The sequence below is a fragment of the Nyctibius grandis genome, chromosome 27 (genome assembly GCF_013368605.1).
Source record: "Nyctibius grandis isolate bNycGra1 chromosome 27, bNycGra1.pri, whole genome shotgun sequence".
Taxonomy (NCBI): domain Eukaryota; kingdom Metazoa; phylum Chordata; class Aves; order Nyctibiiformes; family Nyctibiidae; genus Nyctibius; species Nyctibius grandis.
Window position 1 is genome coordinate 2,438,336 of NC_090684.1, and position 25,714 is coordinate 2,464,049.

General features: G+C 59.7%; 1 protein-coding gene across 2 annotated transcripts; it reads right to left on the reverse strand.

Moving 5' to 3' along the window:
- Positions 1 to 1,984: 1,984 nt before the first annotated feature.
- TMCC2 (transmembrane and coiled-coil domain family 2) lies at positions 1,985 to 25,009 on the reverse strand. Of its 2 annotated transcripts, XM_068419178.1 has the most exons (5): positions 24,828 to 25,009; positions 15,827 to 16,333; positions 3,969 to 4,903; positions 3,525 to 3,660; positions 1,985 to 3,321 (listed from the first exon to the last, which is right to left on the reverse strand). In XM_068419178.1, the coding sequence occupies exons 1-5, from the start codon at positions 24,993 to 24,995 to the stop codon at positions 3,010 to 3,012; spliced, it is 2,058 nt and encodes a 685-aa protein (XP_068275279.1). In that variant the 5' UTR covers positions 24,996 to 25,009; the 3' UTR covers positions 1,985 to 3,009. The 2 variants fall into 2 exon arrangements, with proteins under 2 accessions (XP_068275279.1, XP_068275280.1); XM_068419179.1 differs by lacking the exons at positions 15,827 to 16,333; positions 24,828 to 25,009 and adding an exon at positions 8,420 to 8,733.
- Positions 25,010 to 25,714: the final 705 nt, after the last annotated feature.

The following is a 25,714-nucleotide window of genomic DNA, read 5'->3' on the forward strand; positions in this document are numbered from 1 at the left end:
CCCCAGCACCGGGGCCTCCTCCGGTGGCCGCCAAGGAGGTGGCAGGGGCTGGCCTGTGCCAGGACATGAGCGTTTTGATGCGAATGCCCCAAAGTGTCACCGGCTGCTCCGCTGCCCTCAGCCAGCTGCAGCCCTGCCCGCTGCCGGGGGCTGCCCAGCCTGGCAGGGGTCTCCTCCGTGCTTGTACACCCCATTGCACCCACCTCCCGCTGTCACGGGAGCCCGCAGCCCTCCCGAGACAAGGTGCCTGCTGTCTCCAGCAGCACCCCCCCCCTCTCCCCAAGCTCGGGGACACCAGCCCCCCGCTCCGCGCCCCGGCCGTCCCCCCGAGCCCCTCCTCGCTGCTCCAGCCCCCCAGCGCAGGGGAGATGGGGCAGTGCCGCTCCGCAGGCAGGAAGGGGTTAAAGCGCTAATTAGGGTGGGGGACCCCACCCTGCCCCTCCCCGCCATTTAGGGAGGGTGCCCCGGGGCAGCTCCGCGGCCGCCCGTCCCCGTCGCGTTGTGGCGGAGGCCGGGGGCCCCCCTGCGGCCGCGGGTCCGCAGCGCCCCGGCACCCTCCTACCCCGGGTCCCGGACCCTCCTGCCCGGTGAGACGCCGAGACCGGCAAGAAAAGAGGCTTTTCCCGGTCCTGCCCCCGGGTCCGGGCTCTCCGGGTCCGGGCTCGGGCAGAGCCAAGCAGCGCAGGGAGCGGGGCTGGGGAGCTCAGAGTGTGACATTTAATTACTCGCTGTTTTGTTCTTGCAGCTATTTAACGGTGTCAGAGCCGAGCCGGTGCAGCCCCGTGCCGGGAGGCGGCAGGTCCCCCGGCCCCGTCCCCGACAATCAGCGCAGCTCTGGGCAAGCCCGAGTTGCTCAGATGAAGTTCATGGAGATGCGACCGTTCACCCCAGAGAGGATGTGCCCTGGGTGTCACCTGCAGCAAGGAGCCAGCCTTCGGGGAGCCTCCACACAGGTCCAGACTGTCCCTCCCTGCGTGTCCCACCCGGCTGCCGTGTCTCTGACATTAAACCCGTGTCACCTCCTAGATGCCCTTTCCAGTAAGTACAGGGGATGCCTGGGAGCAGGGTCCATCTGCGTGCCCCCGATCCATCCCCAGCCAGAGGTACTATGAGCCCCCCTCAAAGCTCCTCTGCCGTGCTTCTCCCCACCAGTGTCTGCTCCGCAGCCAGTTCAGATCCATCTCCCATCTTTCCGGGTCAAACCAGCTGACACCCATCACGCTGCTGCACTTCACGAACGGTGCAGGCTTATCTCCCCGAGCTGAGCTCGCTCCCCGCGCCGTGTTGTTTAACTTTGGTGCAAACCGACGGGCTGGGATGTATCTGGTACCTGCTGCCAGGGCTCTGCAAGGACAGCGGGACCACCTCTTGCTCTGGTCACCCTCCACAAGCCATGGCTCTTCACCAATTCTCTCCTTGCTGGTGCATCAGACCCAGCACCCTGGGATTGGGGGTCCTGCTCAGAGCTCTCGGCTGTGGCCCCAGTGCACAAGCTGGGCTCTCCAGCCCAGTGCCCCCCAGCCCTCCTCCTTGCAGCCCCCCACCCTTGTGTTCCCGGTGCCTTTGGCAGAGCGCTGGGCTCCTGCAGGCGCCCACTGCCCCGTGCAGAGCTCCTGCACCAAGCCCTGGCTGCTGGGACATGCTGGGAGATGTGCCAGCATGGGAGGTGATGCTCAAGGGCCGAGGGGATGCAGGGAGCTCAGCATGGGGCCGCAGGTGGGTTTGGCTTGGCCCGAGGAGTGTGGAGGAGGTGGGTGAGGACGCTCACCATCCCCTCTGCATGCTGGAACTGCCTCTGCCCCTTCTGCTGGACCCCTGAGCACCCCTGGCCTGCGCCAGCCCTGCGTGTCAGGCTGGGAAAGAGGGATGCTGCCACAGAAACATTAAGAGCCAAATTCCCAGCTGAGGCAAACTGATTCAGGGCCTCCAAAGTCAGTGGAGTAGCACCCATTTGCACCAGAGGAGGATCTGGCTGTGCATATACTTTTATATATATATATTTATATATATGTGTGTGTATATATTACATAAATATATATGTATGAAATAATTTAAGAAACATCTGAGACAGCATGCTGTGCTCTTGTGTAGGGCTGGGGAGGCTGGAAGGCAGCCGCTCGCCTCCCCCCGCTCTACCAGCTTTGATTCACAAATGGAAACAGAGTCTTGAATTAAATTAAAAACCGCACACACACACGCGCACACACACACACGACACGGAGCAGAGGCTGTAAAACTCAGGCGTGATGCTGGCGAGTCCAGGTGTCCCTGAAGAGATCAGATCAACTAAAGCCGAAGGAGGGGGAAATAAATAAATGAAGGGAAACCAGCGGAGGGGATCTCGCATGTGCTGGTGCTGTCCCAGCATCGGGTCCCCTGTGTCTGCCCAGGCCCCCGTGGGGACCAGGGGACAATGTCACAGCACCGCTCTGTCCTGGCTGGGCTGTGGTGGGGCTTGGGGAGGCTGGTGGGATGTGCGTGTCCTGCTGTATTTGCCTTGGACCCGCTTTCTCCTTCACCACGTGCTTTGCTTTCACTCCAACCCTGAGCTTTTTGCTGTCTTGGTCTTCGAGGATGAAAGGGAAAACCCAGCCCCAAATAAACCCTCTGCTCTCTCCACAGAAAGTTCTCCCAGAGCCAGGTTTGGTCCAGCTCAATCCTTCCCACCTACAGCAGACCTCTGCAGAAGATCTACTTCCCACGGACTTTCAGAACAGAATTACATTTAAAAAACAACCTCAAAAACCCTAGAAAAACCCAGTGCCCCATAAACTACCAATTTCTTCCAAAACTCCTCCTCATTCCCCATCCTGCCCTCCCCAAACATCCCAGAGGACCAACAGATCCTGGCTCTGACACGCCACGCTCCGAGCGATCGCCGCCGGCTGCAGCGAGGATGGAGGGCTGGGAAAGCAACCGGACCGAGCGCGTGAAGAACCAACCCAAAGGCTCTGGACCACTGTCCCCCCCGCCCTCTCTGCGGGAAATGGAAAGCCACCAGGGCTCAGATCAGCTGGGGAGCAGGACGTGCTCCAGAAAGTAGGTGATGGAGTCCCAGTGCTTCCAGAGGAAGAAGAGGAAGAGGACGAGCAGGGCGGTGCTGAGGATGCGCATGCGGGTCTTCATGAGCGGGGTGATGAAGTTGGCGATGGTGGAGACGAAGACGAGCAGCACGGCCATCAGGGCCAGGATGACGTTGATGAACTTGCCCAGCAGCGCCCGGGCGTTGGCGTTCTCCACCCCTTCCAGCTGCACGACCTGCTGCTGCTGCTGCTGAAGCTCCAGCTTGGTCACCCGTGTCAGGCAGGACTCCACCGCCTCCTGCGAGGGACAGCACATCAGGGCTTAGTGGGGACATGGCTTAGTTACCTGCTTCTTTCTGTGACAGCATCACAGCAAGGACCTCATCTGGAGGGTGCTAGAAAAAGGGATCGCCGTGCCCGCCCTCCCTCCCAGCCCAGGGTCCCTCCCGTGCCCCGTGGATGGAGGGTGCAGCAGGAGGCTGAGCCCTCACGCTTCCCTACCTGGATGTCCCGTGCCCTCTCGTAGGACTGGTAGGCCACCTTCTCCTCCATGCTGGCCAGCTCCTGCTTCAGGTTGGTCATTTCGTTCTGGTGCAGCTCAGTGAGGTCGTTCAGCTGCTCCTCCAGGCGCTCGTACCTGCGCACGGGGGGGTGGAGGGGCGCTGGGATGGGCAGGTCCCCCCAAAGACCCCCCTGCCTTCCTTCCCCTGACACTGGGGACACCGCCCAGCACCTCCGACCCACCCCGCTCCTGGCTGCCGAAGGGGAAGCCTTGTGTGATCCTCCACGGGAGCGGTGCTGCTGGGGGGGCTGGCAGTGAGGACTGCAGCTCCCCATGTCCCTGGCATGCAGGGCTTAGCCGGACAAGCCCAGGATGGTGGCCTTGTGCTCCCCAAAGAGCCACCCTGGGTGACGTGTGCCCCTCTGGCACCCGCCCGTCCCTACCTGTACCGCTCCTCTTGCAAGCACTGTGTCATGTAGGTGTAATCCCGCTGCAGCTGGGCCTTGAGGTCCTCCATGGAGTCCTCCAGGTGCGACTGGCTGTCCTTGATCTCCCGGAGCTCCTCCAGGATGGTGTCAAAGTTATTGTGGTGGCTGTCCAGCGTGTTGGACTTGGGGCTCCCCAAGCCACCGGGTCCTGCCCCTGAGTTGCTGCCACCAGCTGAGCCGGAGGTGGCACTGGAGCACTCGTCATCGCTGCCGTACTTGGGGCTGGAGACCAGGGTGGCACTGCCGCTGAGCGCCCGCGAAGCCTCTTCCGGGTGCCCGTCGTCCAGCGTGTCCTTCAGGTGAGCAATGTTGTCCGCGCTGCCGAACTTGTTCCGGATGAGGCTGGCGAACTCCCGGGGCTTGGAGACCACGGCGGTGTGGGTGGCCTGGGACAGACCCGAGAGCCCTCCCTTGACGCCCTCCACCACGCCGCCGCTGAAGCCGCTGATGCTGGAGCGAACGTTGGCACCCACGTCCTTAAGACCCTGGTGCATGTCCCGGAAGACATCCTTGGGCTGCCGGGAAGGGCCGTTCTGCTCGATCTCCTTCAGCTTCTTGTGGTAGTGCTCCAGCTTCTTGTGCAGCTGCGCGATGGTCTGCGCCGACTTCTGGTTCTTCTTCTCGAAAACCTGCTTGATGCGGGAGGCTTGCTGCTTGTCCGCGTTGTTGGCCAGCTTCAGATACTCGGCCACGTTGTCATCCCGAGCCTCCTGCTCGATCTTGATCTGCTCGGTGATCTTGAGGATCTTCTGGTGCAGGTGCTCGATGGCGGCTTTTGTCCTGTGAGGGTCAGGGGTGCCGTCGGGGACGTCCAGGCAGATGGTGCCGTCGGCATCGCCGTGCCCGGCGGTGGAGGGCAGGCTGAGCGCGGTCACGTCCCCCTTGTCCAGCTGTGAGTAAAGAGAGAGGAGGGTGATGCTCAACGGAGGGAGCGAATGCCCAGGGAGCCCCCAGGGAGGGGCAGGAGGGGAATGGGGTTGGGGGGGAAAGGAGGGAGAGGGAGGTAAGAGCTGGGCAGGAGAACAGTTAAGCAGAGCAATAGTGAGAAGTTGGGGGTTTTCTGGCTGGTTAAGCATTTCCCAGCCATACCACTACTGCTGCCATCCCAGGAATAAGCCAGTTAGAAGGTGCAGCAACAAAATAATTAGGGTTTTGGGCCTGGTTTTGGCCAATCTCTTTCAGCAAGGAGCGTCCACCGCCAGGACCTCAACTCTGACTTCCCACCTTTGCTCTGCGCAGAGACGGGCACCCAGCGCCAGCCAGGGAAAAAGGAGCGAGGAGCTAAAACTGGAACCCCTCATCAAATCTCCCATCCATTGAGCAACCTGGAGGTATTTCAGTCTCATTTTCAGTCTTTGGCTTTTAGCCTAGATGAGCTGAAAAGAAACTCTGCTGTAACCCCAGTTTGTGGGTGGCTTGGGAGCAGCTCCTGGTCCCCAGGGAGCTGCAGGTGCGGGGACCCCTCCGCTTGCTCTGCTGAGGTTTCTCACCTGGCAGTGCCAGACCCCTCTGCAAGCACAGGCTGCCACTAGAAAGTTCAGGCACGTGCTAATTTCCATTTTACAGATGGAAAAATCGGAGCTTTGGGAGAGGAAATCACTTGCCCGAGGCCACCCTTAAAATCACTGGCAGAGCCCAGGCTGCAGCGCAGGGTCCTGCCTCGCTCTCCAACACGCTGCTTCACCACTTATAAAAAAATCACTAAATCTTTCCAGTTGCTGGGTTTTATATGCAGATTCTCATGCAAATCTCAGCGGTTGTATAAATGGCTCCTGGCTTCTAATTAAGAACTGCTTGAAAGTTAAATACTGTTGGCAGACCTGAATAATTTCTAATTTCCATCACGCTTTCCCCGAATGACCCTTTAATAGGGATAATGCAGCGAGATCATTACTTAGGAGTGTGTTATCACCAGGAAATGCCTTGTGCAGGAGGGAGGAATGTTCTCAAGATGCTGCTTACGAACACTCCCATCTGCAGCAGGTCCTGCGCGGGGCTCGGAAAAGCAGGGGCAAAGGCTGCCCTCCCGTTATTTCCTCACAGCTTCTCCCTCCCCGGCGCTGCCGGCAGCCTGGGGGTGTTGGTGCTTCATGGGGGGGCTCCTTGCAGGGGTCTCAGCCTCCTTGGGAGGCAAAAGCAGACAACCACGCGCTCGATGGGAGCATCCTCCAGCCCCCTCTCCAAGGCTTTTCTTCTCTCTCCATCGCAGCAGCGCTGCTGTAATATGGGGCAGGGGCTGGAGGATGGGAGCCAAGGGGACACCCAGCAGCCCCCAGCCCGCAGGTGGACACGGGGCAGAGCTGGGAGCTGGCTTCAGCTTTTTTTTTTTTTTATTAAAAAAATAATGCCCAACAAAGCTGACGAGTTTTCAGACCCTGCTGCCAGGCTACTCTTAGTTACTCTGCCAGGCTGGGCCCTCCAGCCGCCCTGCGAAGGGTGTCACTTGGGTTTCTTATCAGGGGGCAGAAATTAGAAGCAGCAGGAAACAGACTTTTTGCCCAGATGTGCAATTCTCTGTACAGCAAGGGACAAACCGGCCGTGGCAAAGGAAAAGGCAGCCCCGGAGATGCCGAAACGGGAAATCCCAGCTGGGGCAGTGAAGGGGAGAAGTTGCTCAGACTTTGTTTCCAAAGAGGGGAAGGTTTAGGAATCAGCCAGACCTTTGGGAATCACCCAAACCTTTCCCCCTGCAAAGCCAATCTTTTGGGTTTATTCATGGGAGTGTATTTGGGAGCGCAGGGGGAAGGGAGGGCAGGATGGGGGTGAGCAGCATGGATCCGATGCTGCTGACGTGGCTGGGGTGAAATCCTTTCCCCAAGCCCCACCGAAAGCTCTGCTCTCGCTCAGACACAGGGCACATGGCAGGAAAGCCACATCAGGGTATTGCTTTGGAAACAACAACCGAAAAAAGACAATACCGATCTCTGCAGCATTAACAGACGCTGCCTGCTAAATCCCAGCCAGCCTGAATGACTGTGCAGCGGATTTAACTGGGGGATTAGTAAAAGCCACACTTTCCCTACATTCAGAAAACCTTCTGGTAGGCACATTGAAATGAAAGCACCGATTTCCAGTGCTTGTTTTCCAGGTGGGCTTGGAGGGGAGAGCAGGGACTGATGTGGGAGGAATGCAGGACGCAGGGAGAAATATTATTCTTCTCAACAGAGTTCAGCGCAGGAGAGCTGAGATATGCAAAAGGCTCAAGCTAATAAGCTGAGCAAACAGTACTTAGAGGGCCACGGCCGGGCACAATTATGCAATGCTGGTTTATTTGCTGCTGAAGCTTTGATGGAAGAAAGCCCAGGTGGTGGGTGAGGAGCCGGGGGCCCAGCAGCTCGCTCGTGGCCGTGTCCCCGGCGTGGGGCTGTGGGTCTCCCGGCACACCCTCGACTGGGAGGGGTTTAAAGCCATTCTTAAGAAATTGCCCAGTTATTGCAAAGTTCAGGACATAACTCTCAAGCACTTACTTGTGCCCTCAATACTCTCTTTTCCATACCCTATAGCCTACTAGGGAGTGCAGTGGATGAGCTACTGGCGCATCGACCCCGAGCAAGTGTGACCGTGGCTCCCAGCTGAAATACAACACAGGGACGGAACGGCTCTGGGAAGGACCACGTGCACCTTCAAGCATGGAAAAAATAAGTACCAGCGAGCTGTCGAGGGATGCTGTCAGGCAGGGCAGACCCGAGGACCTGCTGCACTGATCCGGCAGCTCTGCAGCGTGGGTGTCACCGTGCCCCGGGCCCTTGGTGGCCGTGGAAAGCCACGAGGGAGAGGCCACGGCCGGCAGAGAAGTGCAGGTGGGCAGTGGATGTGGGGAGGTTGATTTTGGGGCAGTCATTAAATGTGGGTGCTTCCACGGCCCCTCTTCCTCAGAGCACTTTATCAGTGTAATAATTTGGGACAGCATCCACCCTGTGAGCTGGTGATTGCAGTCAGCCCAGCGTTACAGGGGACGCTCTGGGTTTGTCCCCCATCCCCACGTGCGTTCACAGCCCTGTGCCTCCCCGAGCGGAGCCGCTGTTCCCACCGGACCCCGTTACCCACCCCAGGCATTGAAAATAGCAGCAGGAGCCCTGGCTCACGCTTCCCACCCCCCTTCCAAGCCTGCAGCAGAGACCGGAGCAGGCAGCCCCGTGTCCCCCTCCGTGCCCTGCCCGCTCCTGCACGGACACAACGGGCTGGCAGCTGCTGTCTCCGCTAATTTACCAGCCTGAGTATGATTTTTCTTACATAATGTAGGGAGGCACGTTCAGGGTTTCAGCTCGCAGCGGAGCTTGCGTGGATAACACCGGCGGGATTCATTCACCGAGCGCCAGAAACAGGTACGGAAAGCCCCTGCGGGTCTCTGCCCATCGCCATCCTCCCCGCAGTATAATTCTAACCCAACAGCCGCTGGCACCTACCTCCATCGCGGGCAGGGCTGGGGTCCCCCAGGGCTACTCGGCGTGGGCTGCTCGGCCGCGTCCCTGCCGCGGCGCGGAGCCCGGCAGCGATGTGCCAGCAGTGCTGGCTGCCATGGCGGGGTGCCCGGACGGGGGAAACAGCAGCTGACGGCAGCAAAGTTTCGGGGGAGCAGCAGGGAGGGAGGGAGGAGGAGGAGAGCCCTCCCGCAGACCCGTCAGGGCTGGCCCCACGTCCCCAGGCGCTCCCCGAACGCGGTGGGTGCAGCCGGATTGCCGGCTCAGGAGATCTGCCGGAGCTGTTTACAGCTCTCCGTGGACTGGAGCTTTCAGGGCTGTAACGCAAACCCCTCCTCGTCCCCGTGGCGGGATATTCATACGCCTCCAGCCCCGTACGCTGCCCTGACGCGGGGGGTCGGACGGGCTGTTGTCATCTGCTGTGTCACGTAGTCGGTCACAGAGCCCAGGCGAGGCAGGCGGAGGCATGAACAAAGCAAAACCCCGGGTGGGACCGACACACGGGGAAAAATACAGTCGCTGAGGAAGGAGCTGGGCAGCCCGGGGGAGAGAAAAGCCAGGGACCAGCCACTCGTGTCAGGACCAGGTAGCGTCTTGGCCGTGCACTGGGATGGACCCGGGTCCAGCCGGCTGGCGGGATGCTGCCGCCATGGAGAGTGATGGGGAAGGTTGGACCGACCCAATTCTGCCACAGGAGAACATGCAATGCACGGGAAACACGTCCAGCTGACTGACCAGATACAAGCGTTTGAGACTTCACGTGCAATTAAGAAGATATTAAATGGGACGTCCGGAAAGCAAGCGGGGACAAGGGCGGGTGCTGCAAGCGGGGACAAGGGCGGGTGCTGCATTTATGGTGGGGCCAGAGGAGCTGGTGAGGGGCCAAAGGGAAAGTCCTGGGTGAGGAAGGAGACCTGGAGCTTGTGCGTTTGATTCAGCCCAAACCCACGGGGTTGCACAGAGCAGGGTTGATGCAGCCAGCGCTGCAGGATCAGGCCCAGTTAAGAGCAATTGAGGGAAGCAGAATTGAAGCCCAGAGCCTTACTCCATGCCAGACCAAAGCCCTGAGTGTGCCCTGCTGGTGCCGGGGCTGTGTGAAACCTCAAACCAACTGTGGCCGTGGAGCAGAGCGTCTGTGCAGCCGCAGACAACAGGCTAAAGGAGAAAGGTTCATTTGCAGCCCTCTGGTTTAGGAAGTATTTTCAGCCACACATTGAATTGTACAGGCCGGACCGATGAGCTGATCGTGACCTAGATGCATGTTTAATGGGGAAGACCATGCTGCTCCCACAGCCGAGACAAGCCGAGCACTGCTCAGCCTCATGCTTCCCATCGTCTCTCGGGCTGTCCCTACGTCCATCCGTGCCCTGGAAGTGTAACCTGCCACGTCGGAGAGGCTCTGGGTGCACCTCTGAGCTACCCCGCAGTGCCCAGCCAGCACTGCCATGGACGCCTCCGGGCATGACACGGGGCAGATTACCGAGGGACGTTCATCTTTGGTTTAACATCTCTCATAGCATCACTTCTCGATTTAGCCCAGAGGTCACTTCCCATCACTCTTCCACTGCCTCAGCAGGGCAGGAAAAATCCCCAGCTGCACGAGACGCTCTGGAAAACACCATCCCTGCCCTGAGCTCTGCTTTCCAGCTCCCTCCTTCTGGGGCTGGCCCCGGAGCCCATCTGCTCACCGCGGGCCCCTCGCAGCCGCACTCCAGGCAGCGGAGGGAAGCACTTTTTGGGGCTGTCAGCCACAGCCCTGCTTCCGTTGGCTAATGCCCCCTCTGAGCCCCCCACACCTCCTGCCAAGCTCACAGCCCCCCGGCAAACCCTGCCTGACCTGCCAGGCTGTCCCAAGCCTTAGGGAAGGACGGAGGAGCACAGATTTCCCCAGGGGAGGCTCAAGAAGTGAGGACTTGATAAGCACCAGGATGCTCAGGATGAGACTTTGCAGGCAGCCTGCTGCAACGAGACCCGGAGAGCAATGTTTTTTATTTATTGGGGACCTCAGGCAGCTTGATTCATAGGAAACCACCCGCTCTCAGCTCCCCAGTGTGGGGGGAAGGTTAGAGTTAGTGAATAATTGCAGAAGCAGTGGTGCCTATTAATGCCCCAGCAAAGTGAGGTGGGGCAGTGGTGCAGCTCCCGAGGGCACAGCCGCCCTTCCACACGATGCAAAACCCCCCCCAGCATGGGAAAAGGGGGGAGTTTGCAAGGAAATTACCCGAGAGGTCGGTGGTGGGCTGCCCTTCATCCTTAGCACCAGCTCTGCTTTAGGACATTTAGTCTGTTTTTCAGACTAAATGTAGAGATATATAAACCCCAGCTCCCAGGCAAAGAAAGTCCCTGGATGGCCACGAAATCGCAGCATGTTCGATGTGTGACGGAGCAGAATCTGGCCCTGAAAGCCTACAACGTCCCGGTCCGAGCATCTAAACCAAGAGACAGGTCACCCAGCAATGCAACATAAACACACGGCAAATTTTGGACCTGGGCTCTGCCTTCGCTGGCCAGCACAGGCAGCAGCTGGGGCTGAGCTTAGCACAGAGAAGCCGGTCCTAAAAAAAGGAGGAAGAGCAGCCGAGCTGCACGAGAGTGTCCTCGATCGGGCTGGGAAAGCTCCTACGGATTATCGAGAGCCGGGATGCTGATACAGGTGAGGATATGCAAAGTCCCCTGCTCCTCAGCCTCACGTCCCCCAGCGCATTTGGTGTCCAAAGCAAGTGGCGTCTTGGCTAAGACCTCAACCCTGGCAAGCAGTGGCCACACAGAGCCCAGCAGCAGCCTGACCTTTGCCTGCAGGTACCGCCTTGCTCCTCACCCCTATTCCTGGCCATCCCGAGTCCTTGCCTTGCCTAGGAGCAGAAGGGAGAGCGGAGGGGGGTACTTACAAAGACACCCAGCAGAGAATTTAAGAGCAATATCCTTTTCCCAGGACAGGAGTCGGGAGGATGGGGGTCTGGCATGAGGATGCCCTGGTCGCTCCTGCCAAGCACCGGGCCGGTGCTCCGCGAGGCGGCCGGATCCTCTCCCTCCGTCATGGCTGCGGTTCAGGAGTCGAAGGGGCAGAGGATTGTAGGAGGCACCGCAAGGCTCTGAGGCAGCCAAGAACGAGCGGCACAGGCTGGCGAGCAGGGAGGGAGCCCAGGAGAACAGGCTGGGTGCCGCAGGGGCCGGTCCCGCTCCTCCAACTGTGCTGGGAGAACAAACAGCTCTGCCAAGCGCCGCCTGGTCCGGCTGCCTTCCGAGCCACCCGTCCCCAGTCTGGGCTGGGATGGTGCCACCATCCCACGGGGCTCTCGGTGGCAGCAGTGTGCTCCTGCACGGCACCTGGCGAAGAGCCCTGTGGGGAAGGCGGCTGCGTGGGTACAGACGGGCAGATCCCCGGGGTGGAGGGGATCTGTCCCCGCTGCCTGCCCTGGGCTCGGGGAGTCCCTGTGCCTCTCTGCCCGCACGTACCATTTCCTAATTCAATGCCATGTCCTCTGGGTTGGGGACTGTCCCTTGTGCCATGGGTTGCAGGTCATTGGGAGGGACACCTCCGCGGAGATGATTCAATGACCATCCCTCACGGGTGAAGCTATTCAGGGCCCTTCCTACGCTCGGAGAATCGTTGGAAAAATTCCTGCCGTTGTTTTTACTGGAGGGAATAACCCCGGGAGCTCCAGCAATGGTGCTGCTATTTCGCTTGCTGGGTGACACGGCATTAAAACCACGAGCAGCACCCCCAGCCCATGCTGCAGCTGGGTTTCCACATCTCTGACATCTCAGCCGAGGGGGATTTTTGGCAGCTTATGCAGGAAGGGTTTTAGGGTGAAGGCAGGGAGAGGCAGAGCCGCAGCGGGGCGAGGAGTCACAAGGCAGGACCCTGCTTTGCTCATCCTGACTCAGGAGCCAAATCCTGCTCTCAGCTGCACCCCGGCTGCCTGCCCGCAGTGGCAGGGGACGGGCAGGACAGACTGTGGGATGGGCATGAACCCTTGCTCCTCCAGTCCTGCCCTGGGCATCCACCCTGCACACCAGTCGCCCGCTTGCCCCAAATCCCCCGGGGAGGGGGGCAAGACGGCGTTCGCAGCGCCTGCCTGTCGGGGAGCGGGGGCTGCTGGTGGGCTGGAAACAACAGCCATATGTCAGCGAAGGCTGAGGAACACGATGTCTTTTGCTAGGGGGTGAATCAGTGCGAGAGTCTGATATTCTTCTTCTCCTGAATTAATTAAGCAGCAATCTCGGGTATCTTTGTCTTCACAGCTATTACCTGCTTTTCCCGGAGTGCTCCTTGAAGCACCACCCCGATGGGAGCGAGGGGACCAGTTCCCACCACGACCCTTCGCTCACAGACCCTCATTCCCCCGTGACACGCAAGGAAACGGAGCCAACCTGGACACGAGCACTCTCGCACCTCCAGGGTCGTGATGCCCGGTTTGCAGCGGAGGTCAGTTCCCCCCCAAAACCCTTGGCCCTTGTAGGGTCTCCGCACACCGGTGCTCCCCAGCTCACCCCCTCGGGCCCCTGCCCAGATGCCAGGGGGATGGCCGGCTGTGGGGCTGCAGGGAGGGCAGCGTTATGCCACCGTTCCATCTATTCACTTTCGCTGGCCTATTTTAGCTCCTTCCTCTGGGATTTTAACACCAGAACTCACACAGAGTTTGGGATGTGCTTTGCCTCAGTCAGCAAATCCTCCTAAAGAGATGCAAGAGGCTTTATCCAATGCATGGAAATGTTCGCCCTGGTTCCCAGCTGGGGAAACTGAGGCAGGGAGCGACGGGAAACCCCTGCCTGGGTTAGACGAGTGGGGACAGCAACCAAAGCAGTGAGACTCGAAGGTCCTTCATCCCTTTAGCTCCTTTAGTACCCTTAGGCGCTCAGTACCTCCAGAAAGCAGGCTACCTGCTCAGGAGCTCAGCTTCAAGCTCCTGGTTTTAGGATCGCTGGCCCCAGCGCCACAAAATTCCCATTAAAAGTGAGTTTTAGGGGCAACAAAGCACTCACTGAGAGTCCACCTTTGCGTGGACAAGGTGGGCAGAGCACGACAGGCAGCGGTGCCGGGGCACGGGGCGGCTGCAGGCGCAGGCAGCGCGGGGGCACACGAGGCATCTCTCTGGTTACACCGTGAGCCCCAGACTGTGCCATAGTCCCACTCGCCTCCTCCAGCCGCCCCATCTGCTCCCTGCGGCCGCAGTGCCCCAGCACCTGCCACCCGGGGGGGCTTAGGGGTGCAGGGGGGAGGCACCGTGTGTGCCCGGCCTCAGCGGGGCTCAGGGTGGTTCAGCACCGGTGGGGACAGCAGGGCAAGGAACCGGTGCAGGTAAAGGTAGGGAAGGGAAAACTGCAGGAACCTAAATAAGAAAAAAAAAAAGGGGAAAAAAAAAATCAATAGCTGTTCAGAAAGCGCTTGCTGAGGCTGAGCGATCCCACGAGGGATTAATCCAGCGTGCGCTCAGGCCCTTACGCAACAGATAGAAAATTCAGCGTGAGATTTCTAAGGGAAAAACGGCTCTTTCACAGGGGCCCTTTGCAACCCTGGGGCAGCGGCTTCCAAAGGGAGGGTGAAACTGGGCAGGAGGCAGAGGCACGGACCCGACGGGACAGGGCAGAGGCGATGTGAAGCGGTTGCTGGCCCAAGGCCCCGGTGCAAACCCGCGTGCCGGGGTCCGGCGGAGCCGTGTCGGGTGTGCTGGAGCCCAGGGCACGGCAGCACCAGCCGACCCTGCGGCAGAGGAGCCGGTGTGCTGCGGGCAGGAGGCTGGGTTTCCCGAGGGCTACGGAAAAATAATACGGCACGAGAATATCACATAGCTCTTGTTTCTCTAAATAGGTTATTTTTCCACTGCCCCACAAAGGCCCCAGTATCATCTCTCTTCTTATTGCTCTTTGTGTCATATGCAGTTAATTATTCATCCCCTTTTCATGCTCTTTGTGCTCTTCTCTCACCTCCCTCCCGGTGCTTCTGTCCCGGTGCAAACCACTTCGGCTCAAGGCTTCGGCCGTAACCCTGGAGGGCTCAGTGGGACCAGGCTCCTTGCGAGGCCAATGCCACGGGCCAGATGCAAGAGATTTTGGCTGCAGATGCTCAAACTAACAACGTGAATGGCCCGCTGGCCCTGCTCGAGCACTTGGTCCGGGAGCGGCGCGGGGACTGCCAGGGAAGGGTCGGGGTGCCCTGGTTTGCACACTGTAAAGGGGGGAGAGGAGGACCTGGGCAGCTGTTTCTTGCGAATACAACGATGTGTCTCTCCTCTGGGATCAGATCCCCACGTCCCGGCGGTGGCCCTGTCCCCGCACGGCTGTGGCAGGGGAGCAGCGCTGGCACCCGCTGCAAGCTGTGAGTGTCAGCTGCAGCTCGGCGCTGAAACTGCCAGGCGAAAACAGAAAGAAAAAGGATCTGGGTGATCCTCTTTCCATGAGCTCAGAGGGCAACAGAAGTCTCCAGGTCAGATTTCCCTCTCGGAGCCTCGGTGCCAAGGAGAGAGGAGTGGTTGGGTGGAGGGGGCAGCGTGGGAAGCATCGCCCCAGCCCCTGTGCCCGCCAGGTCCCACCGCTCTGGGAGAGTGCATGGACTTGACACCCCTGCCCCTATTGCACCCCACGTTCTGTCCAGCCACTGCCACCCTGTCACACAGCTACTCCTGCAAAAGCCACCCACCCACCCACGAGCCCCCACGGGGTGCCGGAGCCTGCCTGGCCATCTCCCCAGCCCAAGCCCTACTGCTTTGCCAATTCACTGCTGGCATTTTCAGGTAAATTAAAAAAAAAAACAAAGAGAATGCATCTAGCCCTCTGGGCTGCCGAGAATGGTTTTAGAGCATGACACCCCCTGGGCCCCAAAGGAGAGAAGCCGCCACAGAGAATCCCACCAGCACCCGGCGCACCTCCCACCACTCACACCATGCCCCCAGTGTGCCGTGCCGCCGCGCTAATCTCAGCTGTTTCATAATTAACGGCGCTAAACACTAGATGGAAATACCATCCTCTCTGTTAGCTCTGCACGGAGCAATTTAAAACTCACTTTAGATGGGATCAATTTGCAGCCGCCCGGCTGAACCCTTGTAGACGCCCGGCGCTGGGCTGCCTGGGAACCCCTCCAACCCCGCGCCGGGGGTCCCACCCCACTGGCACAGAGCTCTTGCCGAGTCCCTTTCTCTCTCCCTCAAATCCTGCTCTGGGAATCGGACCGGGGCATGTCCCTGCGAGAGGAACATCAACCCCAGCAGCCTCCAGACCCGACTCGCTCCCGGGAAGGGGCTGCCTTTCACCACCCTGCACACCCGGTGCCACCAGCGCTGGTCTCCTCCCGACAGCGTGTTGGGGTGCTCCACACCCAGTCCTGCCCTGGCCCCCCGGCGTGGGCTCGTGCCCCCCCAACCACCCAGGGATGTCCCCGTGCCGCAGCCCTACCTTATCGGCCAGGCACTCGGTGTCCTCGGTAAGCAGGTAGACGGCCCCGCTCTCGGCCAGGAGGATGGCAGTGTCGGTGGTGGAGGAGGACCTGGGGCGGCCCTGGTGCTGATGCAGGATGGCGGTGAGGCTGCTGTCCTGGGGGGCCTTGCGGACGAGGTGGGGGCTCCCTTTCTGGGGCTCCAGCGAGCCGCTCTTGGCTCGCCGGCTGCCGCTGTGCAGGCTGGTGCCGCGCTTGATGGAGGGCCGGGAGCGGATCTGCTGCAGCACCCGGTTGAAGGCGGTGGGACGCGCCGGGAGGTCATGCAGGGACATGGCGTAGGAGACGCGGTGCATCTCGGGGGACCGCTCCTTCTCGTCGGGGGAGTCGTGGTCGGATGCGCCGTAGTGCGGCGGCAGCGAGTCCTGGGAGTTCTGGTGCTCCCGCTCCCGCGACCGCCGGCGGCTGTGGAAAAGGTGCTTCAGGCCGTGGCCAAACATGGACCCTTCGGACAGCTGCTGGATTTTCTGCAGGAGAGGAGAGAAAACAACCTCTGTTACTGTCAGGAAGGGACGGCATCACCCCACTTCGGCGCACGCAGCTCTGACGGACGGTGCCCACGCTAGCACTGAACCGAAACGGGAAGCTGGAGGGCTTGGAGAGCTTCTGGAGGGCTCTGGGGACCCCACACCAGCCCAAAGGGATCTGCAAAAGGGAACAAGCCTGGTTGCCAGCACTGCACTTTATACCCGTGGAAAAGTACTAAACATTAGTGGCCATTTGACAGCACACAGGGCTCAGGTGTGCAGCTCCAACAGCACTACCCACGCCGGGGGAAGGTCTCCGATGAGCGCTGGCTACTCCTAAAAGTAGCAAGAGGAGGAGAAAGACCCTTCAGAGCAATGGAGGGAGGAGGGTGCCTGCTGCAGCCACCACCGCATGCTGTGCAGAGACCCTGACCCTGCCGGCAGCAGGGATGGAGCAGCGCTTTCCTTGGCAAGAAAAGCCATGGCTACTGCCAGCCACAGAGCCTTGGCCACCGACGTGCCGCCAGGAGCCACCAAAAGTGGAGCTCACTCCGAAACGTGCTCCAGGAAGGATCGGGGAGGGCTTTTACCCAGGGGATTTTCCACGACCTCCAAGCACAGCCCAGACCAGGCTGGCCTCGCTTACGGGGGTGAAACCGCAGCTCGTGGCCCTGTGCCACCAAATCCAGTCCCCACCGGGCAGCAGCTGGCTTCCAGCAGGAGATGGGGGCACACCAGTCCCCTGAGTACGCCTGGGTCTTCCTCTCCCAGGGGGCTGGGACTCACGTTCCCACAGAGCACACGGCTTTTCTCGTGCCCGCTCCTGGGAATCGGGGCGGACGCTGCCCGCGGCCGCAGGGAAGTCATGCGATATGGATGGTGGAACAGATCGTGCTCTTGATTACGGCCGGGTCAGCCCGGAGCGGTTTCCCCGCAGTCACTGTAATGCCCAGATTTGCATCCACGGGAGATTTTGGCTGGGTGCCCTCCGCCATCCCCTGCGCGGGGTTGACCGGAGGGCAGCGGCGTGGGCAGCAACTTCCAGCACCTGCAAAGGGCTCAGCAGATCCCAGATCCCTGGTCCTTGGTGGCTCCCAGGCAGCAAGTAAACAATCCTGGGACATCGAAAGATCCTCTCGCCTCCCACAGCAGCCTCAGCTACCAGGAGCCCAGCAGTTCACAAGGCACAAGTCTGCCCTGTCGCTCTCTGTCTCGATTTTGGAGTTAAGCCGAGCACCTTTGAGGACGCCAGTCCTGACCCTGCTGACGTTCAGGGGCATTTCCCCACTGATGTCCTGTGGCTGGGACTCTCCCCAGGGATGCTGGTTCCCGTAAATGCGGCGCTGCCACTTACTCATGCTTGAAAACCAGCGTGAAGCGGGCTCTGAACCAGGAGCTACTTATAGCCCCAGCGGACACTTGGCAAAAGCCCCGGCTTTTAGAGCAGCGGTGATGTTTGAGACACGACCTCCAGGAGCTGCAGAGGGCTGGAGGATTTCATGGCCACACAGAAAGGACGCCCATCTCCTAAAAACCCCCACAAGGTCCAAATCCATAAGGGCCTAATTCTCATCACACCTGTAACATCGACAAGGAACCAGCAATTAGATCCTGTGTCACTACACGCTATAGGCAAACCCTTTAATCCTTCTGGAATCCATTCATAATGAAAATTTCTATCATCCTTTTGTTTTTTCCTGAGAAATATATAATAAATCTACGGTGCCAAATTGCTACTTCGGGAAATTGTGATTTAAATTTTATTCTATTTATAGAATCTCTATGGAAACAGAGGCAGCATTTAGATAGGTCATAACTATAAACCCACAGATTTCTACCATCAAGGGTATGGCATACCCTCGGATGCACAGCTAGCCCTTTAGAAGGTCCAAGTGAAAAGAAATGACCAAATCCCTTCCTCGAGGGTAAAGAAAACAAAATAAAAGTGAAGCCAGCAATAAAGGAGAGGACGTTTTCCCAGCATCAGCGTGGAGGTGGAAGCCAGCCGCCCTCAGGGGCTTCTTGGCCCAACAGCTCGACCTGATAGAAATTCACCTTTTTTTAAAAAAAAAAACAACTTTCTTGGGCCCTTTCCAACTTCTGAATGAACCTTTCCTGGGCTCTGCAGGCAGGGCTCCCGGCGGGACGGTGAGGGATCTGCATGGGAAAAAGGGGAAGGGAAGCAGAGAGCAATCCCAGCCCTGCTCTCCTGGGTTTGATCCCACCACATCGATGCTTGTCAAGCTAAAGGCTCCATTAAAGAGCTCTTGGGACTGGTCACCACGAACAAGCCATTCTGCAACGGTTATGGCAGAGAAATTGCTGATGTAAAAACTGTTTTCTTACGCTACTCCGGGATATTACCGCACTTCCAAAGCAGAGGCATTTTTCTGGCACAAAACTACTCGTGGCTCAGAACAGAGTGTCTGCACGGGCTATTTTGGAACAGCCATTGCTTAATAACTGATGCAATGGATACGGAGATTAATTTCTCAGTATAGACAGCTGTAAAACACTAAGATTATGCCCTGGTTTCGGTGGGATTTTGTTTCAGTTTGTGGCCAGCCATGGTGACCAAGGCCATTAGCAGTTAAATCCAGGGCAGCTGCCCCAGGCTGGCCTCAGGTGTATTCTATAGCATTAACATCATTCACTATAAAAGGGAAAGCTTGCTGGGGAGGAGTGGGGCTTTTTTTGCTTTCCTTTCCTTCTTCTTTCTAATTCCCAACAATTCCTATTCCTGGAGCAAATTGCTGGTGTTCTGTAGATAAGTATAATTTTGTGTGGTCATTGATATTGGTTTCTTTATCTTATTAAATCTATTTAACTTCAAACCCCTGAGTCTCCCTCCTTTTCCCAATTCCCTTTCTCGGTTGGGGAAGGGACATTGAGTGAGAGAGCCACTGTTACTGTCTAGCCCCGGGTATGGGCTAAACGAAGACAGATTAATACAAAAATATCTTTATTTCTTTTGTCTTTTTCATTAATGCAGCCAGGGTCTTCTGCTCGGTGCTGGGGGCTTGTTTCTGTGGACTCCAAAGGAGCTGCTCCTGCTTCGTGACCCCGGTAAGTGGATCAGTTCTTGCCGGCTGCGGCGGGGTCAAGGCCGAGGCACACGGTTTGGCTGAGCACAGCTCTGGGCTGACCGCGCTTGCACTCTCTGCCTCCTTCTTATGTGTTTATCCACTGATGGAAGCTAATTGCTAAAATGTGAGGAGCCAGGAGGGGGCTGCACGAACCCCCCGCCCGTACCCATCCCACCGCCCTGCCTGCACCGAGAGCAGAGTCCTGGCCCCGCAGGGACAAGTCACGCCTGGCCAAGAGCTGAAAAAAACCCACTTTAACCCAAACCAACATATCTTGCAGGAAAACAGTGACTTGGATGACTGCTTTGTTTGGGATGCTGCTCTTTGGCAACGACCCTGGAGAGCCAGGTGCTGCCCTTGCCCACCGTGGCAGGGGCTGTGCATCCCTCCCTCCCTCCTGCCTGGGCTCTCCACGGCCGGTGTTCCTGCCACTGCCCAACGGCCACACACCCTGAAACCTCCCAGTTTCTTGCTAAATGGTTTTCCAGTTCTGCCCCAACATCCAAACTCAGCTTTCGGATGCACAAGGAGCGGATCTTGTTGCCATGACCTTATAGCACAGCCACATGCTGCGAAGTTCTGCTCTATTATTATTATTATTAATAATTATTTATATCCCTGGCCTGCCTAGAAGCTCCAGCCAAGACTTTGCAGCCTTTTGGAGGCATTGCACAAACACAGGGGAAGACTGTCCCATCCCATCCCACAGCACTCCGTATGTTGAGCTGTGGGGGGAGCCATTCCCCAGGGACAGGGAAGGAGCCACTGAGCAGCTCGCAGTCCCGCAAACAGCAGCAGGACCCCGGGAAGTCCTGCTTGACACCACACAGGGTTTCTAGTCCTGCTGCTGCTTTCTCCAGCTGATCCTCCTATGGGGTTCCTACCACCACCCCGCACCCCCTCCCCGGCAGCCAGGCTGCCCGTCGCAGCCCTATCTCACAGCATCCCGAGCCCCCATTGTGCCGCTCCTCCCGCTGCTATAAACGCCAAGGAAAAAGTATAGATGTTCTGAAATGGAAAATAAAGCACTCCCCCACACACGCTTCTCCGCCTGGGGACAGGATGAGAGAACAAACATGTGACAAACGTTAGTCATGTTGTTTAATGCTCTACCAGATCGCTGTAGTGACATGCAGCTCCTTCAACGCTCTCTGGAATAACATCTGTGGGGCCAGCACCAACCACCCAGGTGTGGTTCTGGCTGGGGGGGAGCTGCGGACTCCCATGAGCTCCTGAACTCGGGTGGCATTTGCAGGGTGAGATCTCTGGTGCCAGGAGGAGCCAGGTGTGCTCCTGCGGGAATAACGCAGCGAGTGGCAGCCCACGGCTGTCACCTCTGCGTCTCCTGGATTGACTGCGGGGATGCCGAGAGCTGAAATGCGGTGGGAAGCGAGGATGGGGACCCCGGGGGGTCAGATCTGGGGGGGCTGGGACTGTAGGTAGCTGGGCATGGAGCGCTTGACCTCAGCCAAGAGACCCACACTGACATGAGTGTGTGTCTGCTGGGGAGCATCACCCAGCGCCCAGGAGGGCAGTGCACCCCGGCCTCGGCTCTCGCCCCTCCGCTGCGCACACGCCCTGGGCAAACACGCTGTCCTTCTGGCAGCACCCTGCCTGGGAGGATGCCCTCCCCTCCCTGGGGGACTGGGGGGTCCCCAAGTGCAGCTCTGCAGCGGCCAGAGCGGGGACCCGCCGGGGTCCTGCCCGCAGCCCGAGAGCTTTTGATGAGCGATGCCCCGGGGAGATGATGGATGCGGCCGCTCCAGGCACCGCGCTGCTCCTGCTCGAGCTGCTTGACAACAGCTCCATCCTACAAACCACAGGGGAGCCGGCTCACCTTGGCGGTGTCCTTTCAAGACCAAAATATGCCTGGAAAACTGTTCGTGCGAGGGATTAAATATAAATGTACCTGAGGGTTTAGAACAGGGGCTGACGACCTTTACAGAGAGGAGGAGGAATCCTCTGCATCCTCCCTGCAGCGAGCAGCCTGCGCAGGCACCGCCATGGGGGAGCCTCTGAACCACATCAGGGGGTCTCCACCCCCAGACCCATCCCCTCGTAGCGAGGGACCTCTGAAAAAATTAAACTAGCTGAGGGGGTTTGACCTGCTGTGAGTAAATGGGAGTTCAATGCTTCACCCTGTCCCCTCCAGCCACCCCTGTCCCAACCCCTGTGCTGGGGACTGCACGTCCCATGGTGGGACGTCCCCTTGTCCTTCATGTCTCTCCTCCCCAGGAGAGGTTCCCCAGCTCCAGGAAGCCCAGGGGAAGCTTTCTGTCCATGGATGTGAGGTTTGGATCAGGCCCTGGGAAAAGGGAAGAGCTTTGGCCAGTGCCTCTGGACTCCTGTTGATCTTAGCTTCTGGGTTCAAAGGAGGGAAAGGCAGGAGCCATGAAGACCAAGACTGAAACCGGTCAGGCTTCAACTTTCAACCCTTGGCCAGATCAGCCCTTTTGGGAAAATAGAGAGAGAGACCCAGGGAAAACACTCAGAGATGCTCAGGGAAAGCGGGAGTGGGACCGAGCGGTGAATGCCTTGGTGGTGGGACACCCTGCACACCCCGGCAGCTGCGAGAGGCTGGATGTCTCCTCCTGCAGTGTTTTGTATGGATCCAGTCACTCTGCTGCAGAGCGCAGAAATCCCTGCCACCCAACGTATTTTTGAGCAGAACTATGTGTCATGCATCTGCTTTGCTCCTTGCCAGAACTTATTTTTTTTGTCTCTTTTCCCCTAATGGAGCCCTTGCTCGCGGCAAAGGAGCTGGAGTCGGGGCTGGGGAACAGAGAGCTGCCGCGGATCTGCCGGGCTTAGGGGATGGAGGTGACACAAGGCAGGCTGTTGTTTCCAGGTTGCCAGCTCAGATCCATCTTTGGCTGGCAGCAAACAAAAGTTTACATCTGGTGCTTGTTCACCATCCACGGGGAGATGAATCTGTGGGTCTTGGTGTGTGGCACCATGTCAGCCTGGGGACAGCAGCAGGGCTGAGGACCAGCTTGTTTGAACCCACCCCACCATGGCAACTCCAGAGGGGGTTTGGGGCAGGAAACTTTAAGATTATATTAACGATGCCACTAATTGTAGCAACAGGAGGCAAAGCGGCTGAATCAGTGGCGTCTGTGGCGGGGCCAGGCAGAGCGCCCAGCTCTGCCGCGGAAGCTGTGGGCAGCACCGAGACGCGATTTTTCATGCGTTCTGCCTGGCAGAGCGAGTCTGAGGATTCACTCTGCGCGGGCAATTAATTGCTGAGCTACAAATGCGTTAAAGGTGAGCGTGGCAAAGCGAACCTGCATTAGGGTATCATATGTGCATCGATAAAATCAATGGGCTGGACGGGGCTGCAGACCAGGCTGAGCTCCAGCTCATAGCTGGAGGCACCGACCGAGGAACGCTTGGCCTGGTGGCCATCCCCATCGTAACCCACGGCTCCTGTTGCCCCCTGCTCCCACCCCTTCCTGACTCACTGTGCAGGTGAAAAGGGTCCTGGGTGGGATGGAGAGAGGCAGGGGATGATGCGGATGAGAAGCACCACCTTGGCCAAGGCAAGTCAAGCCTCCTCGAGGTAAGGGTGTCCCACCCCACCAAGCCTTGCATGGCCCTACCACATCCCCATGGATGTGCCTTCTCCTGGCACAGGGCTCTCCTCCCCAGCTGTTTTTAGGGCAGCAGCAGCTGTACGTCACGTCAGCAAAGCCAAAATGGCCTCAGGAGCTGGAGCTGCTGCTCGGACATCGAGGAAAAGGCACCACGTGTCACAGTAAGCAGCGTCCTGCAACCACGGGGCTTGTGCTTAAAGCAGCTGAGTTCTCCTATGGGAACAGGGGGTTTATTTTATTTTTATGTATTTTCTGGAAGGGATACATGCGGGCATGGCAGCAGCCTAGCAGTCCTGGCTGTGCTTCCCAGCTCCTGCATGACCTTGACCGTGCCGGTAAGACCTTCTAGGCCAAGCGGCAGGCTGAGGTGCCCCACAACAAGTGTCTCCGTCCTGGCTGCCAGGCTGCCCCTGGGTGACCAGGGACATTTTCCACTTTTGTCCAGGTCTTTCTAAAACCAAAGAGTGGAAGAAGCACCTCTGTACTGCCCCATCGCCTCTGACAGCGCTGCCACGAGCACGCTCTGCCCGCGGCCGCAACATGCTGCAGCGCCCGAAAACACCCAAGTTACAAGCAGGGAATGAATCTCTGCAAAATAAAACCCCACTGTGCCCACGCCAGCGGGAGCCTGTTGAACAGCCGGGGGTCAGAGCCGCGCCGCTTCCAAACCCATGGGAAATTTCTGCCCGTTTTCACCGGGACCGGCTTGTCCTGCCTGCCCGCATCCCTGCCCGCATCCCTGCCTGCCCGCATCCCTGCCCGCATCCCTGCCGCCGGGGACCGGCTCCCTTCCCTCCCGCAGCGCTGCAGTGCCGCGTAACTTGTTTTCCTCACACACCGGACACAGCCCGGAGGCACGGCAGGAGCAGCCTCGGGGCCATTTATCCACCGTCGCTTCCCGGCTGCCGCAGCACCAATCCCGTCAGCACCGCTGGCACCGGCAGGCCCCTGAGCATCTCCCTCGCGCTCGGCGCTGGGGTGACTCCGGCAGTTATTTACTGGGGTCTGCTCAGCCCCTCTGCAGGGGGACAGCCCTGTTTTACCCCCAAAAAGCCTGCTTGGGTGATGGCAGCCCACCCCAGACCTGCCCCGGGGTGCGACCCTGGTGCCCGCAGCCCCCTTGCCAAGGGCGGGTGGTGTCACCAGGGTCCTCCCACCTCTCCCACCGCTGCCCTATTATTATTGCTGCTCTTGGTGGCCAGGCTGCAGCAGGGCCACGGCCTCGCCGGTGCCCAGCTCCGTGCATGCTTGTGCAAGCCTAACACGTGGCATCTTGACCCTGGGAAGTGGCCCACAATGGGGGCACCCACACCCCAGGGGCATACCCCTCCCCTGGGGGCATCTCCAGTGCAGGACCATCCCCTGTGTGGGAGCATCCCAACCTGGGAGCTCTTCATCCCAGGAGCATCCTCATTGCAGGACCATTTCCACCCCAGGACCATCCCAATCCCAAGACCATCCCCATCCCAGGAGCATCCTCATCCCAGGACCATCCTCATCCTAGTACCATCCCCATCCCAGGAGCATCCTCATCCTGGGGCCATCTTACATCCTCCAAGGTCACACCTGTAGCAGAGTGGGGATGAGGATGTGGGGATGGTGGTACCTCACCAAGGTGTACATCCCACCAAGGCAACCCCGCTGGGTGCTCACCACGCCGGTAACCCAAACGGTAATGCCACAGGGTGCTTGCCCGATTGGTAACCCCACTGTTGACCCTAAGGGGTCCTCCCTCACGCCTCCGGTGACCCCACCGGGATGCTCGCCCTGTTGCCAACCCGCCGGTACCCGCCGGCCGGTGCCACCGCGGCTCACCTTCAGGTCGGGGGGCTTGGTGCGTGGCGGTGGGACAGCGCCCGCCTCGGGGGCCGCCGCCGCCGCCTCCCCGGGCTTGGCCTCCATGGCGGCGGGGCCGGGCGGCTCCCCCGCGGCGCCGGGGTCCTCCTCGGGCTGCCGCAGCTCGTCCGACCGGCACCGCTTCATACCGGTGCGCCGTGCCCCCGGGAGGCGGGGGCGCCTACGGCCGCGGCGGCGGCGGCGGGCGGCGCCCAGGCGGCCGCTGCGGAGCCCGCGGGCTGCGCGCCCCCGCCCCGCCCGCGCCTGCCCCGCCGTGCCCGGGCCGGGCGGCGGCTCCGCGCCGCGGCGGCTCCGCGCCCGCCGGCATCGGCACCGGCATCCCCGCCTTCGCCGCCGCCGCCGGGGCCTGAGTGGCGGCGGCGCTGGCCAATGGCGGCGGGAGGTGGGCGGGGCCGGCGGCGGCGATTGGCGGCGGCGGCGCGGAGCTGTCGCGGCGCGCGGTGCTGCCGGGCCCGCCGCCCCCGGCCCAGCCGGTCCGCGCAGCGCAGAGACGGGGCGGCCCTAACCCCCGGCGCGCTGCTCTGCCTCTTGTTTCCCCTTTTTAAATATAAATTTTTAATTATAATTAATTTTTTTTTTATTTTTGCCTCGCCCCCGCGCTGGAGCCCGCCGCAGCCCCGCGGTGCTGACCGGGCAGCGGGGCCGCCCCGCCGCTTTGCCTCAGTGCGGGCGTGTCTCCCCGCCGGCCGCTGACCGGGGGAGGCCCCGGGAGGCGCTGGCAGCCGCGGGAGGGCGGCCCGGCGCTCTGGGCTCCCCGCCGGGCCTCACGGGACTACAGCTCCCGGCGGCCCCCGCGCGGCGCGCAGGCTCCGTACGCGGGAGAACTACGGCTCCCGGCATGCCGC